The following is a 13,602-nucleotide window of genomic DNA, read 5'->3' as shown; positions in this document are numbered from 1 at the left end:
ATAGTAACTAAAATATACCTGATTATACATATCTACTGTAGCGCATTTGATGGAACTCACAGAGGAATATTCGGTGAAAGGGGAATGAAACGATCTGTATTGACTGTCCCCAGGTACGATCATCCACATGATCCATATCATAGGGGCCGGTAACATACTGTTTGAAAAAAAAATTACACTGATATGTAATAATATACAATTATGGCCTTCATCAAAAGTTTTAATATCCAAAATTATTAAATCGAGAAAAGAGTTATTTTCCTCGAGGTCCGTAGGACCGAGGGAAAATAATCTTTTTCGAGATTTAATAATTTTGGATATTAACTTTTATAAAGGCCATAACTGTATTATTATACTGAACTGAACGTTAAGTTGTTATTTGAAAGACGTCGTGCAAATTGCCACCAAATGAGTTATTTTGCCTACGCGCTCATTCCCACACAGTTATTTTGCATACGCGCAGTTGCCCGCGGGAAATATGGGGTTATTTTGACAACGTGCATATTCCCTAACAGTTATTCTGCCTATGCGCAGTTACCCGCGGGAAAGAGGGGTTATTTGTGAAGGTTATTTTATTATAGTGGTTACTATAGTAAAGTATAATAATACGTATTATTACATATCAGTGTAAACATTTTTTTTTCAAACAGTATGTTACCGGCCCCTGTGATCCAGACATGTATATATGGCGGCACAGGCACTTGTCTCAGAAAACGAATCCTATATTATGTAGGGTTATTGTATGAATATTGGGGAATTGTCCGGAGTAGAATTTAATATTATTGCACGACCTTGTGAGTGTACAAGGGACAATATTCCCCAATAGTCTTTTTGTTGTTGGGATGTATAAGTGCTGAGCCACTCTGTTTTTGTTAGATGTATTTCTATCCATCTGATGTGTTAAGCCTTTTTCAACTGATTTTTATAGTTCGTTCCTATATGTTGTACTGTTACACCACTGTCCAAGGTTAGGGGGAGGGTTGGGATCCCGCTAACATGTTTAACCCCGCCACATAATGTATGTATGTGCCTGTCCTAAGTCAGGAGCCTGTAATTCAGTGGTTGTCGTTTGTTGTTGTGTTACATATTTATGTTTTGTTCATTGTGTTACATTTGTCATTTAGGGCCTTTTATAGCTGACTATGCGGTATTGGTTTTGTACCGTACGCGTACGGTGACCTATAATTGGTAATTTCTGTGTCATGTTCTTTCGTTCTTATGTTGTACTGTTTCACCACTGTCCCAGGTTAGGGGGAGGGTTGGGATCCCGCTAACATGTTTAACCCCGCCACATTATGTATGTATGTGCCTGTCCCAAGTCAGGAGCCTGTAATTCAGTGGTTGTCGTTTGTTGCTGTGTTACATGTATTTGTTTTTCGTTCATTTATTTGTACATTAATTTGGCCGTTAGTTTTCTCCTTTGAATTGTTTTACATTTGTTATTTCGGGGCCTTTTATAGCTGACTATGCGGTATGGGCTTTGCTCATTGTTGAAGGCCGTACGGTTACCTATAGTTGTTAATTTCTGTGTCATTTGGTCTCTTGTTTAGAGTTGTCTCATTGGCAATTACACCAAATCTTCTTTTTTATATATATCATAGAGGGAAATTTTTGTTTACTTAATCTGAGAATGGAAATTGGGAATGTGTCAAAGAGACAACAACCTGACTAAAGAACAGAAAACAGCCGAAACACTGATAAAATTTGTCGTCTTTGTACTGTGTATTGCACATACAAAAACATTGCGGTATGGGCTTTGATCATTGTTAAAGGTCGTACGGTGACCTATTATAGTTGTTAATTTCTGTGTCATTTGGTCTCTTGTGAAGAGTTGTCTCATTGGCAATTACACCACATCTTCTTTTTTATATTAACCGAACAATAATTAATCTGCCCCGTCATTTTTTTAGTACTGCACGAGATTTTTTTTCTCACTGAAAACTTCAAAGTAACAATAGTCACAAGAACAGTCATTGGAACTTTATATAGGGGGGAGGGGGTCTATATAGTTCAAATGAATTTGTGGTGTCTCAGAGTTAAAACATCAAAGGATCTTATTTTGCCGCAACTGTGAATTAAAAAAATTAGAACTCGACTGGCTCTCTTCAACGTAAATTTCGTGACACCCTATGTTAATTTATAGTCAAACCTGATTTTTTTTAAAGCGACCATTATACTTTCACAGCTGGGGAAAAAGGGTTGGGTTTTTTATGCACCAAAAACTTAATTCCCCTAACGTGTGTATACTACGGCAGACACGTGTAAAAGCCTTTTTATAGAAGTTTTTTTACAACAATAACTTAAAGATTGATTGATTGATTGATTGTTGTTTGTTTAACGCCACATGAGCACAACAAGGCTATATCGCGGCGAGATTTCATTTAATAAATTGTTTCTTATCTTACCTCCATTTGCTTGAAATAAAATGCCCAAATGTGATGGCGACCTGGTCCTTCCAAAATCAAAATGAAAATGAACAGGTTAAAATCGTGCCATATTTATCTCGATTTAGCTGAAAACTTTCCCGTTGCTCGCCTTAATTTAAACCAATTTGTTGCTTTATAAAACAATATATCGAAGAAAAAAAGGCAATTTATTATTATTGCATGATATTTTTATTGACTTATGAATTAATCTTAAAATGTTTTCTCGTTTTGATAATTTGTCGCGTTATTTAAAACGATTTATTTTTATGGCGATAAAAAACAAATCGGCTAAATGCCTTGTTAGGCATTTTGTCGAAAAAAATAAATCGCAGTAATAAGAAAAAAAAGGCAATTTATTATTATTGCATGATATTTTTATTGACTTATAAATTAATCGTAATTTTTTTTCTCGTTTTGATAATATGTCGAGTTATTTAAAACGATTTATTTTTAAGGCGATAAAAAACAAAGCGCCTAAATGCCTTGTTAGGCATTTTGTCGAAAAAAATAAATCGCAGTAATGAGAAATAAAGCATTTTCTCGCTAAAAGTTATATCGCCATCTTGGATTATAAGTATTAAAACGAGGGTAATATACGCTTCCGTACGATTTCTCGATTTCGCGTTTTTGCTTTCTTGATTTCTCGATTTCCCGATTTTCCGATTTCTCGATTTCTCGATTTCTCAAAACGCGAAAAGGCGAAATGGCCGCATCCGGCCACCAGTTGCTTCACTTCTACCTTCCTAATAATTGCAAAGTTAACGTGATGTCAATTTAAGATTAAGCAGTGACAAACCTAATGATAGAACATCATGCATGATTTATATAAGTCAAATAATACGTAGCTGTGAGGGGGATAAAGTGGATTGTTAACCCTCGCAAAAAAAACGTCAATAACATAAACGGTACCAATTTATCTGCACCAGATGTGCATTTCGACAATCAATGTCTCTTCAGTGATGCTCGAAACCTAAATATTTGTCAACTTGTCATCTTGTAATAATGTCAACCTTGGCATTGCCTCAGTTTTTCATGATTTCTTGGGGTAACACTATGCCCTTCCTCCCTTCTACGTGTTATTTAGATAATATTGGGAGTAAACATCTGCTTTGTTATCCTGCCATACAAGGTAAGTTACGAATCTTAACTAATAGTTGAAAGCTCAAGGTTTCTCTCTTAAATCATTTCTTTGAATAATTGACGAATAACCTACTAGGAAAATTACCAATTAACGAGGATAAATGAGCGTTACTCTTTATGGCCAGACGTCACTGTTGCTTCTCCGTCAATCTCGTTAATCAAGCCCTGCCGAGAGAGAGAGAGACTATCACAATACTGTTTTATTTATCACTTTACAATTCCAGATAATTACAATAGCTTACATAAATAACAACATAATAAAAGTAGCTGTTAGGCTGTCTGCAATGGTACAAAATTGATCATTAGTTATGAGCTCTGTAGTATTTCATCTTCATAATTCATAATTCTTAGGAAATTGTAGAAAATCACTGGTCTGACAAATTAGAAAGTTGTTATTTTCATATTTGTCCTTCAAGCACTTTCTAGTGCTGGTACGTCATAAAGATTACTCGGTGTTGAATCTTTAAATGAAGTGCGATGATTAATCTACAAATTAATATCCCATCATACTGCATTATTGGGGAGAAGTATATTCCTGGTTGTTGGCCAATTAAAACTATCCTTGATTTTCAGGTTAACAACACCTCATTTTCTAATTCAAAAAAAGAAATCAAATGGGCAATCAAAAACCCATTTATCGGATCTAACAAAAACTCCCGTGGCGTACTTAATATTCATGAACATCACTTTTTTCTCTTTATTTTTCAAAGTTGGTCTTCTAAAGGCTTAATTAATTTTGCATTTGTTTTCTGGTTCCTTTTAGAAATAACTCATCATAGATATCACTGCATCATATCAAGATCTGTATATCAGACGCCCGTTTCTTCTACAAATGATTATGTAGCCCCTAATGATTGCTTTTAGTTATTGTTAACATTATGATTAACTCATTCGAGACACGTATCAATATAGCTGCAAAGTTGTCTATTCACTAATCACTAATCATGTTAAATCAATTATCAGGGCTTTATTTATGATTTTCCTTATCTTTTTTTCCTGTTTTATTTTTAAAAGGACAACGTTGATGGCATCGATATGAACAAATGCGTTAAATTGCAAAATAATCAGTCATCTATTAATCAAGTGATCTTATAGATTGGTTTTGTGGCTTGCTGAGATGTTATACGAAAGAAAAAACATAGTTTTGCGTGTATACATTCTAGCATTGCCTTCAAACGGAACACTCCTCCCACGGTCGAGAGAATAATAAAACTGACGCAAAGAATATCACAGGATAATACAGAAAGTAAACTACAAGTACAGTTACATTAGACATTATAATCTTATTTACCAAACGGGAAAAGGTTTAATTTAAGGCACTAATTTCGATTTATAGATACTACGCATAGACATTAAGTGCTGTTTGACAAAATGATACTGTTAGCTGTAAAATCTTTGATAAAAAATGTTTTGTTTTTATGGACATTAACGTTTGATTTTAACGGTTTATAAAGTTAATAAACTATTAACAAGATACAATTCTGATATAACTATAACGTATACGTGTATATTCAATTCAAGAATCAAGTTTATGTGATTAACAATATCTCTTAGAATCAATAGATACAAAACGAAGCGATGACATATTTCTTATGTATTCTGTGTGATAGTAGTCGGCGATGCGTCCATACGTCAGTACGTCAATCCAACACAGCAATACAGTTTTTAGCGGTTGATCACAAGTAAATGTGATAGTATGAGAAAGGCATGATGTCATATAGACACATATTTTAATCTTGTTTGGTTAACTATTTTCTCATTTTTGGGAAGATGTAACGGAGTATTTTCAGTATTTCTTTTAATTTTTGTGATTGTCCATTTTTGAATTTGGTATTTATGTTTTTTTGTTTTGTGGGGTGTTGGAAAATGTGTTAAAATAGTTCTTTTTAATCCCCCAGTTTTACTGTATGATAAAAGTAGCTATCGTTTTAGTGTTAAATATAGATTATCACATGGGTGCCAGTGCACAATCGGATTTATTTAATCGAGATATTATATACATGCACCCACAAGTCAACTGGGAAACATATTCTCACAACGAGGAACCACTAGTGCATCATCTTTAAGGGAAATAAGGATTAAAAGTTGCGCTTATGACTTGGTATGAATACGAATGAAAGAGATTCGTGTAAAAGTTTTTGCGACAGCAGTTTGACGGCGCAAAAGTTAAAGAAAACCTTACAGTGTTTAATACATAGTGACACAGAATAAATAGTCCATTGCATAAACAAATACTTTGAAACTTAAAATGTTTTTCTGATAAAATGAAACGGAATAAGTAAAAATGATATCTTAGACTTTTATATGGTATGTTTGGTTTAATTAGGTCATATAAAAATAAATAGTCGATTAATTGATATTAAAAAAAAAAGAATCAAAGATAGCAAAACTATAAATGAACAAAATCATTACGTGTTTCAATAAAGAAGACATTGATGATACCAAATCAAAGAGTATAGGATGCATAATTAATACAAAGGAGGATCGTTTAGAGCATTTCATTTTCTCAATAGCTATCCAGTACACAGAGTATCTAATCAAACTGTCATATTATACTTAACAGGCTGTAATGAGAGACACTGTACAATATACGATATAACATAACACTATCATCATGTATGAAATATCATTGCACTGAGCATTTATATAAAATTTATCCAATATAATCTGGAATAGACTTATATCATTGGAACTTAACGCCTACCGTATCATGATAACTACCTACTTATCACGTATTTTATATACTAATGCCGTATAAGACAAAAGTTAAATTATTTAGTTTATTCATGTATGTGGAATTTCACATATTTCAAATAGGACATGGACAGAAACTCTTCTTTAATTAAAATGTTTGCAATGTTATGCAGACGGCAAAACGTATCATGTAAGTAATTTTATACTTATATTCTTAGTTTAAAATAAAGCTTTGTTGAAAGGCTATGTGAAACGTAAGATGCTGTTCTTGTTCTTTTCGTTTGATTATTAAGCTGCTGTTTATATGATGTATACCCTCATGTTGTTTTAGTAATTGCTATTTAATTTATATGATTTTCAGGGAGTTCCGTAGACAATTATAATGATTTAATGACTTATCATAAGATTATTCATGTGTAATTTTTAAATTGTATTTTAGATATTCTATTTTTATTTCTCGTTGGTCTAACGAAAATTTGCAATTGTGACGTACTTCTTTTTGTATAAATCTGATAAGATGAGCCTTTTTCAATTAATTTTAATAGTTTGTTCTTATGTTGTACTGTTGCACCACTGTCCACGGTTAGGGGAGGTTAGAATTCAGCTAACATGTTTAATTCCGCCACATTCTGTATGTATGTTTCTGTCCAAAGTCAGGAGCCTGTAATTCAGTGGTTGTCGTTTGTGTTACATCTTTGTGTTGTTTTTTTTTTTTTTTTCGTTCATTTAACATGAATTAGGCCGTTAGTTTTCTCGTTTGAATTGTTTTACATTGTCATTTAGGGGTATAGCTGACTAAGCGGTATGGGCTTTGTTCATTGTTGAGCGAATGAAGGTGACCTATAGTTGATAATTTCTGTGTCGTTTGATCTCTGATCTCTTCTTGAGAGTTGTTTCATTTGCAATCATACCATATCTTCTTTTTTTTATATAAAGAAGTAAAACAAGAAACTATCTGAAGAACTGTCTCTAGAACAAGTTAATGTATTCACATATTAAGACGTATTGATATAATATGTAAAACTTGCAGCAATATTTTAGACAAAAAACAATGATAAGAACTTTCAATTACTTTTATTGGACATTTCATGTATATAAAATATCTTTTTAACAAATAGTTTAATATACATGTCCATTTTGTACTTCTTATAAGAAAAAAAAACTATATCATTAAGGATTGACAGCGTTCAAAAACACCTATTTATTTTTAAATTGATACAACACTGAATGACAAAGACATTCTGAAAATTAATTACAAGAAAACCTTTAAAAAAAAAAATAAGCAACAAAAAAGGGTGATATAAGGAAACAACTCTGTATTTTAAGAGTTTATACAACATTATAGTTTTTGCTAAGTTAACTTTTTCACAGATGCCCCTAATGGAGCAGGATCTGCTATCCGATTGAGGATATGAGATCCCTATTTTTTTGGGGGGGAGTGAAGGGTGGTTCGTACTGCTCTATCTTAAGTTGTTGTGAAGTGTTGTGTTTACTGTTGGTTGTGTGTTAGTCGTCTCCCTTTTAACCGTAGAAATTGCCTTTGGTTTTTTATTCATGGACTTTTGATGTATGTAAAAAAAGTATTATTCGCCTACAACAAAAGTACGATTGTTAAAATGAACCAGGTAAATTCTGATAAAAAGTCAAGACAGGAAAGCTGTAATTATTAAGACGAGCCAAAAAAAAGTTAATTTTGTTTTATTTTTTTTGTATCAGGAAATATATGTATCTTTGTTTATATATAGATACATAGCATTCATGCCATTCAAATTAAAGTAACACCGCTTTCCAACATAAGGTGAATTTACCGCTCATATAAAAAAGAAGATGTGGTATAATTGCCAATGAGACAACTGTCCACAAGAGACCAAAATGACACAGACATTAAAAACTATAGATCACCGTACGGCCTTCAACAATGAACAAAGCCCATACCGCATAGTCAGCTATAATAGGCCCCGATAAGACAATGTAAAACAATTCAAACGAGAAAACTAACGGCCTTATTTATATAACATAAAGATCACATGTTTAAGACCGTGATATGTATATGCCTGTCCTTAGTTATAAGCCTTTAATTCAATGTATGGTTTTTGTTGCTTATTGGTGTCACACCACCAATTACTCCCTCCAATTTAGAACGTATGAAAGTAGGCCTACTTGGACAAAAAATAGTGCATTTGATGTCATTGTTTACTTAAACTAACCAACAAATTGCCAGAAATAAAACTGTTGGTGAAAGAGATATATATTTAGACCATTTTGAGCCAAAATTTACATGTCTATGAGTTTGCATTAAAAATTGAGGATTAATGCGCTCCATAGTATGCTAATTTAAGATTTCCAGAAAACCAGGGGTTGTTTTTGGAGTGCCTCTCTTTGAAGGTCAGTTTTTTTGTTAGAAGGCTTTAAAGGTATGTTGCAAAATTGGCATGCAGAAAGCTGATACATGTACAGTTCAGGATATACCTGGTTTCAATGAAGTTAAACTTAAGGTAAAATATTTAGAAAGCTGTGAAAATTGCAAAATTTGGTTGAACAGATAGGGACTTTTAATTGGTTGTCTGACACCTATTGTTTGCAATATTTCATTTGAATAAATTGTTTAAGCATAAGTTCGATGGCGGGTTTTCTCTTTTTTTTCTCGAATTTGTTCACATTTTGTCATGATGTACATTATCGGTTTTGTTGCACAGAATGATGAGATGTTTCTTCGTGCTAATTCGTTCAGATGAGCAAATAGCGATAAGTAATTCCTCTTTATTTCGAAAAAAATAAGGCTAATGCATTAATTTTTATGATAACTTTCAAAGATGATACGGTGGAAATATCTATTTGTAAGATGTTTACTTGACAAAAAACGGAACTAGCATCATCATATAAATATAAGATACGAAAACATTTTTTTTAAATACATAAACAAATCAATTGAAAATCACGTCATATAAACAACATAAAAAGCATGGGCCACATCGCGTTCACTAAACCTTATTTCAGTTGCTCTTGACTAACTATATTGTTCAGAAATGTATAATTATTTTTAGAAACAGAGTTAAAAATATATACTATTCAATGTTTAAAACGCTACGCAAAAAAATAGGATTTTTTCGTTACACTAATGATTTATTATATAACTGATTGGCGATCGGGTAAGATTAACATTTATTTTTAATCTGATTAGAAAAAAAATATGCTTCTAGACTAACCGAGTAATACTTATTTTAAGTCACACCAAGGAAGATAACTCTCTTGACTAGGTTTTGCCTTCTATAGTTTATGTATCGGAATGGTTCCTTTCCTATTTTAAACGTTATGACCACGCATTTCTGACTTGTTACAGTAGATTTAAAGCTCCGTTTTTTCCTTATGTTTGATAGATAGATTGGCAATCATTTGATTTATTTCTAGATGCGACACAAGCAAATAAAATTAAAAAAAAACATGAAATAAAGAGGAAAGAAAGATAGAGCCGAAATGAAAGAGAGGGGAAGTATATGAATGGATAAAAAAAATAAATGCCGTTGATACAAATCAGAATAAAGAAACTGAAAGGGTCTATCAATACCCATGCTACGTCAATCTTTAGAGACCTAAATGTTGCAAAACACCTATCCTACCTTCATGACAAATATGCTGTTGTCCCCGCAGATAAAGCCCCAAACAACATCGTTTTTGTGTAAAACTCATTACATTAACTGCTTGATAAACGAATTAGGTATTGACAATTCACTTGGAAACTCAACATATACCCTCATGACACTTATCAAAGAGAAAATCCTGGATAATCATAGGTCTGTTCTGTGTTCCTTTGGAATTTCAACCAAAGATGAAGAACTGGATCTTCCATCACTGTATTGGATACCTAAACTACATAAGTGTCCTTACAAACAACGGTATATTGCTGGGTCTTCCAAGTGCTGCACGAAACCTCTTTCTAAATTATTAACATCTATTTTATCAGCATTCAAAGACGGGCTTCAAAGTTATTGTGAAACTGCCTATTCTAGAGGGGGGTGAATCAGATGTGGATACATAAAAATTCCAAAGATCTTTTAGAGTACATACAATCTAACTCTCTTTCATCTTGTAACAGTATTAAAACATTTGACTTTCCTACTCTTTACACCAGTATTCCACATTCCAAACTAAGAGACAAATTAAAAGAGTTGGTATTGATTTGGTTCATAAAAAAGAATGGCCAACGTAGATACAAGTATCTTGTCTTAGGGAGGGATAAATCCTACTTTGTAAAGGATCACACTGATTCAAACAAAAAATTCTCTGAAACTAGTATTATCAAGATGCTTGATTTCTTGATTGACAACATATTTGTTACGTTCGGAGGACTGTCGGCATTCCAATGGGAACAAACTGTGCCCCTCTACTTGCCGACTTGTTTCTTTATTATTATGAGGCTGACTTCATGCAGGAACTACTTAGGAAGAAAGATAAGAAGTTAGCAATATCCTTTAACTCTACTTTCCGCTATATAGATGATGTTCTTTCACTAAATAATTCAAAATTTGGTGACTATGTGGAACGCATCTATCCCATCGAGCTAGAGATAAAGGATACTACAGATACAGTAAAGTCGGCCTCATATCTTGACTTACATCTAGAAATTGACAATGAGGGTCGGTTGAAAACAAAACTTTACGAAAAAAGAGTTGATTTCAGCTTTCCAATTGTGAACTTTCCATTTCTAAGTAGCAACATTCCAGCAGCACCTGCATACGGGGTATATATCTCCCAATTGAAACGATATTTCCGTGCTTGCATTTCCTATCATGATTTTCTTGATAGAGGGTTACTGCTCACAAGGAAGCTATTAAACCAAGAGTTCCAAATGGTGAAGTTGAAATCATCCCTTCGTAAATTTTACGGACGCCATCACGAGTTGGTTGACCGTTATGAAATAACCGTTTCACAAATGATATCGGATATGTTCCTTACGTTTTAACTACAATCCCCTTCCCTTTCACGAATATGACCTACCGAATTAGACTATTTACCGGATTTGTTATCACATAAGCAACACGACGGGTGCCACATGTGGAGCAGGACCTGCTTACTCTTCCGGAGCACCTGAAATCATCCCTGGTTTTTTGGTGGGTTCGTGTTGTTTATTCTTTGGTTTTCTATGTTGTGTAATGTGTGCTGTTGTTTGTTTGTCTTTTTTCATTTTTAGCCATGGTGTTGTCAGTTTGTTTTAGATTTATGAGTTTGACTGTCCCTTTGGTATCTTTCGTCCCTCACTCTTCTATAATAAACTTCAACAACTTTTTGCAAATACTAGTTAATAACAATTGTGACGTCGTAACAGATTTTAATAAAATCGCAATAAAACTGACTGTTGCCCAAGTGGTCTTCATTTTCGATGATAATGTTATATAAAAATATCGATAAAGTACATTGGTACCCAAAAGCAATGTAACATTCATCAGTTGAGAAAACCGGGTATTAAATGGCAAACATAAAATATGAAATAATTTAATATGAATAAAAGAATTATTAGAAATAAATAATACTTATTTTACAGACAGACCATAAACAACCATAATAGTGATGGTTGATCCGGATCTGTCGCTGTATTTGAAATAGTAGTTGGATCATTAAAAACAAATATTCATCAGATAGATCTAATAATAGAAATGTATGATTTTCTAAAACCAAGCTTTATTTTTACAGGTGGTGATGAACAGAAAATGAACGAAACTGTGGCTGCTTTTCTTAAACATATACTTCAAAGGCACTTAGAACGAAAACAAAACAGAAGCGTCGTAATAATGGAATCGGCAGACATCGTTGATTATGTTTGTAACATGTACATAGGACCGGCATTGTGCATACTTGGAATATTTGGAAACATATTCAATATATTTGTATTATTTCGTGGGAGGTTACTGGATTCGCCGTACGTTTACCTGAAAGCATTGTCCTTTACAGATATGTTTGCTTTGATCTTATCTTTACCTTACTTGCTTTTTACCAAACATTCGGATAACTTTTCCCCTAATGTTTATAATGCGTTTGTTTTCCTGCCTGTTGTGAATTTACTGACAGCAGCCAGTGTATGGATTACAGTTGGAGTAACTATTGATAGATTCATTTTTGTCAAATTTCCTTTGTTAGCTAGAAGTTATTCAAGTGGATCAAGAGTGAAAAGACGAATATTTACTATTTATACATTCGGTATACTCTTCACTCTTCCAAGGTATTTCTGTTATTCTTTAGTGAATGATTTAGGAGTGTACCGAATGGAATTTACACCCTTTCGAGATTCGGCTTACTATCGTGTCTATGATATTGTATGTATAATTATCTATCATTTTATTCCATTGGTTATTTTTGTTGTGATAAACACCTACCTCATCGTCGCTGTGTACAGGGCCAGATTTTTAAGACAAGAGTTAGGCATCAGAAACAACAGAGAACAAGACTGGCAGGTAGAGCAAAGGCGATTTACAATTACCCTTATCGGGATAATTGTCATATCGATAGTCGCAATTTTTCCATCGACTATCAGTGACTTCTCAAGACTGACAAATTTATCTCTTCATGAGTATAAACTTTTACGTAATATTAGTAATTTGTTACTTCTTTGTAACTTATCGATGAATTTCGTTCTATTTTGTGCATTTAACAAGCGATTTGTACGCGCAATCAGAACTATTTTCAACAAAAGACGCAACAAAACAAGGATTTACATCTCCTTTAAAAGTCGTACTAGATCGTCAAGATCTGACACATGCGTGGTGACCAGACAACATTCCTTTATCAGTGCTTGTAAAATGTGAACTCAAAAGTTCTATCGTTACAAAAAAAAGTGCTCAATTTTTTATTTGTTTTTTTTATATATATTTAATGTTACAATGTTCAATATTGTTGGTATTTATATGATATTTATAACCCACAAAGACTTCTTCATCAGTCACAGTTACATAGCAGGTTTAATAAACATTATTGTGAAGAAAGATTTCAGATTCTAATTATGTCAATCCAAGACAACAATGCGAGTACATCGAAATAACTTCCTCTAATTATTGTTATAATTAAAATATTGAAAAAAAAACACGCTTGTGTCAGGAATTATCATTCATGTTCGGATATTTTAGATGATAACAAATTACATTTCAAGACTTTATTTTTAGGCAATCAGATAATAGGCTACAACAGAACATCATAATTTTTAATTGAAAGTTAAACACATAACTCTATTTTTTAACTAAGGAAAAATTCATGATTATGTGAATACAATATGTAGTGAATAGATCCATTAGGGAGCATGACACTATACAATTCAATAATAAAACTCGAAAAAAACGATCGAAATAAAGAAAGG

The 13,602-nt window shown here is 32.9% G+C and overlaps 1 protein-coding gene across 1 annotated transcript in view; it reads left to right on the top strand.

Annotated features, from left to right (window-relative positions):
• LOC143047089 (putative G-protein coupled receptor B0563.6) overlaps window positions 1-13,398 on the top strand; it is a 62,069-nt gene extending 48,671 nt beyond the window's left edge. The window contains exon 2 of the mRNA XM_076220053.1: window positions 11,949-13,398. Coding sequence (XP_076076168.1) covers window positions 11,949-13,057 — 1,109 coding nt within the window. The 3' untranslated portion in view covers window positions 13,058-13,398. The remainder of the gene's footprint in view (window positions 1-11,948) is intronic.
• Window positions 13,399-13,602: the final 204 nt, after the last annotated feature.

Source organism: Mytilus galloprovincialis, chromosome 9 (assembly GCF_965363235.1).
Source record: "Mytilus galloprovincialis chromosome 9, xbMytGall1.hap1.1, whole genome shotgun sequence".
NCBI classification, from domain to species: Eukaryota; Metazoa; Mollusca; class Bivalvia; order Mytilida; family Mytilidae; genus Mytilus; species Mytilus galloprovincialis.
This window is presented reverse-complemented; position numbering and strand designations above follow the sequence as displayed.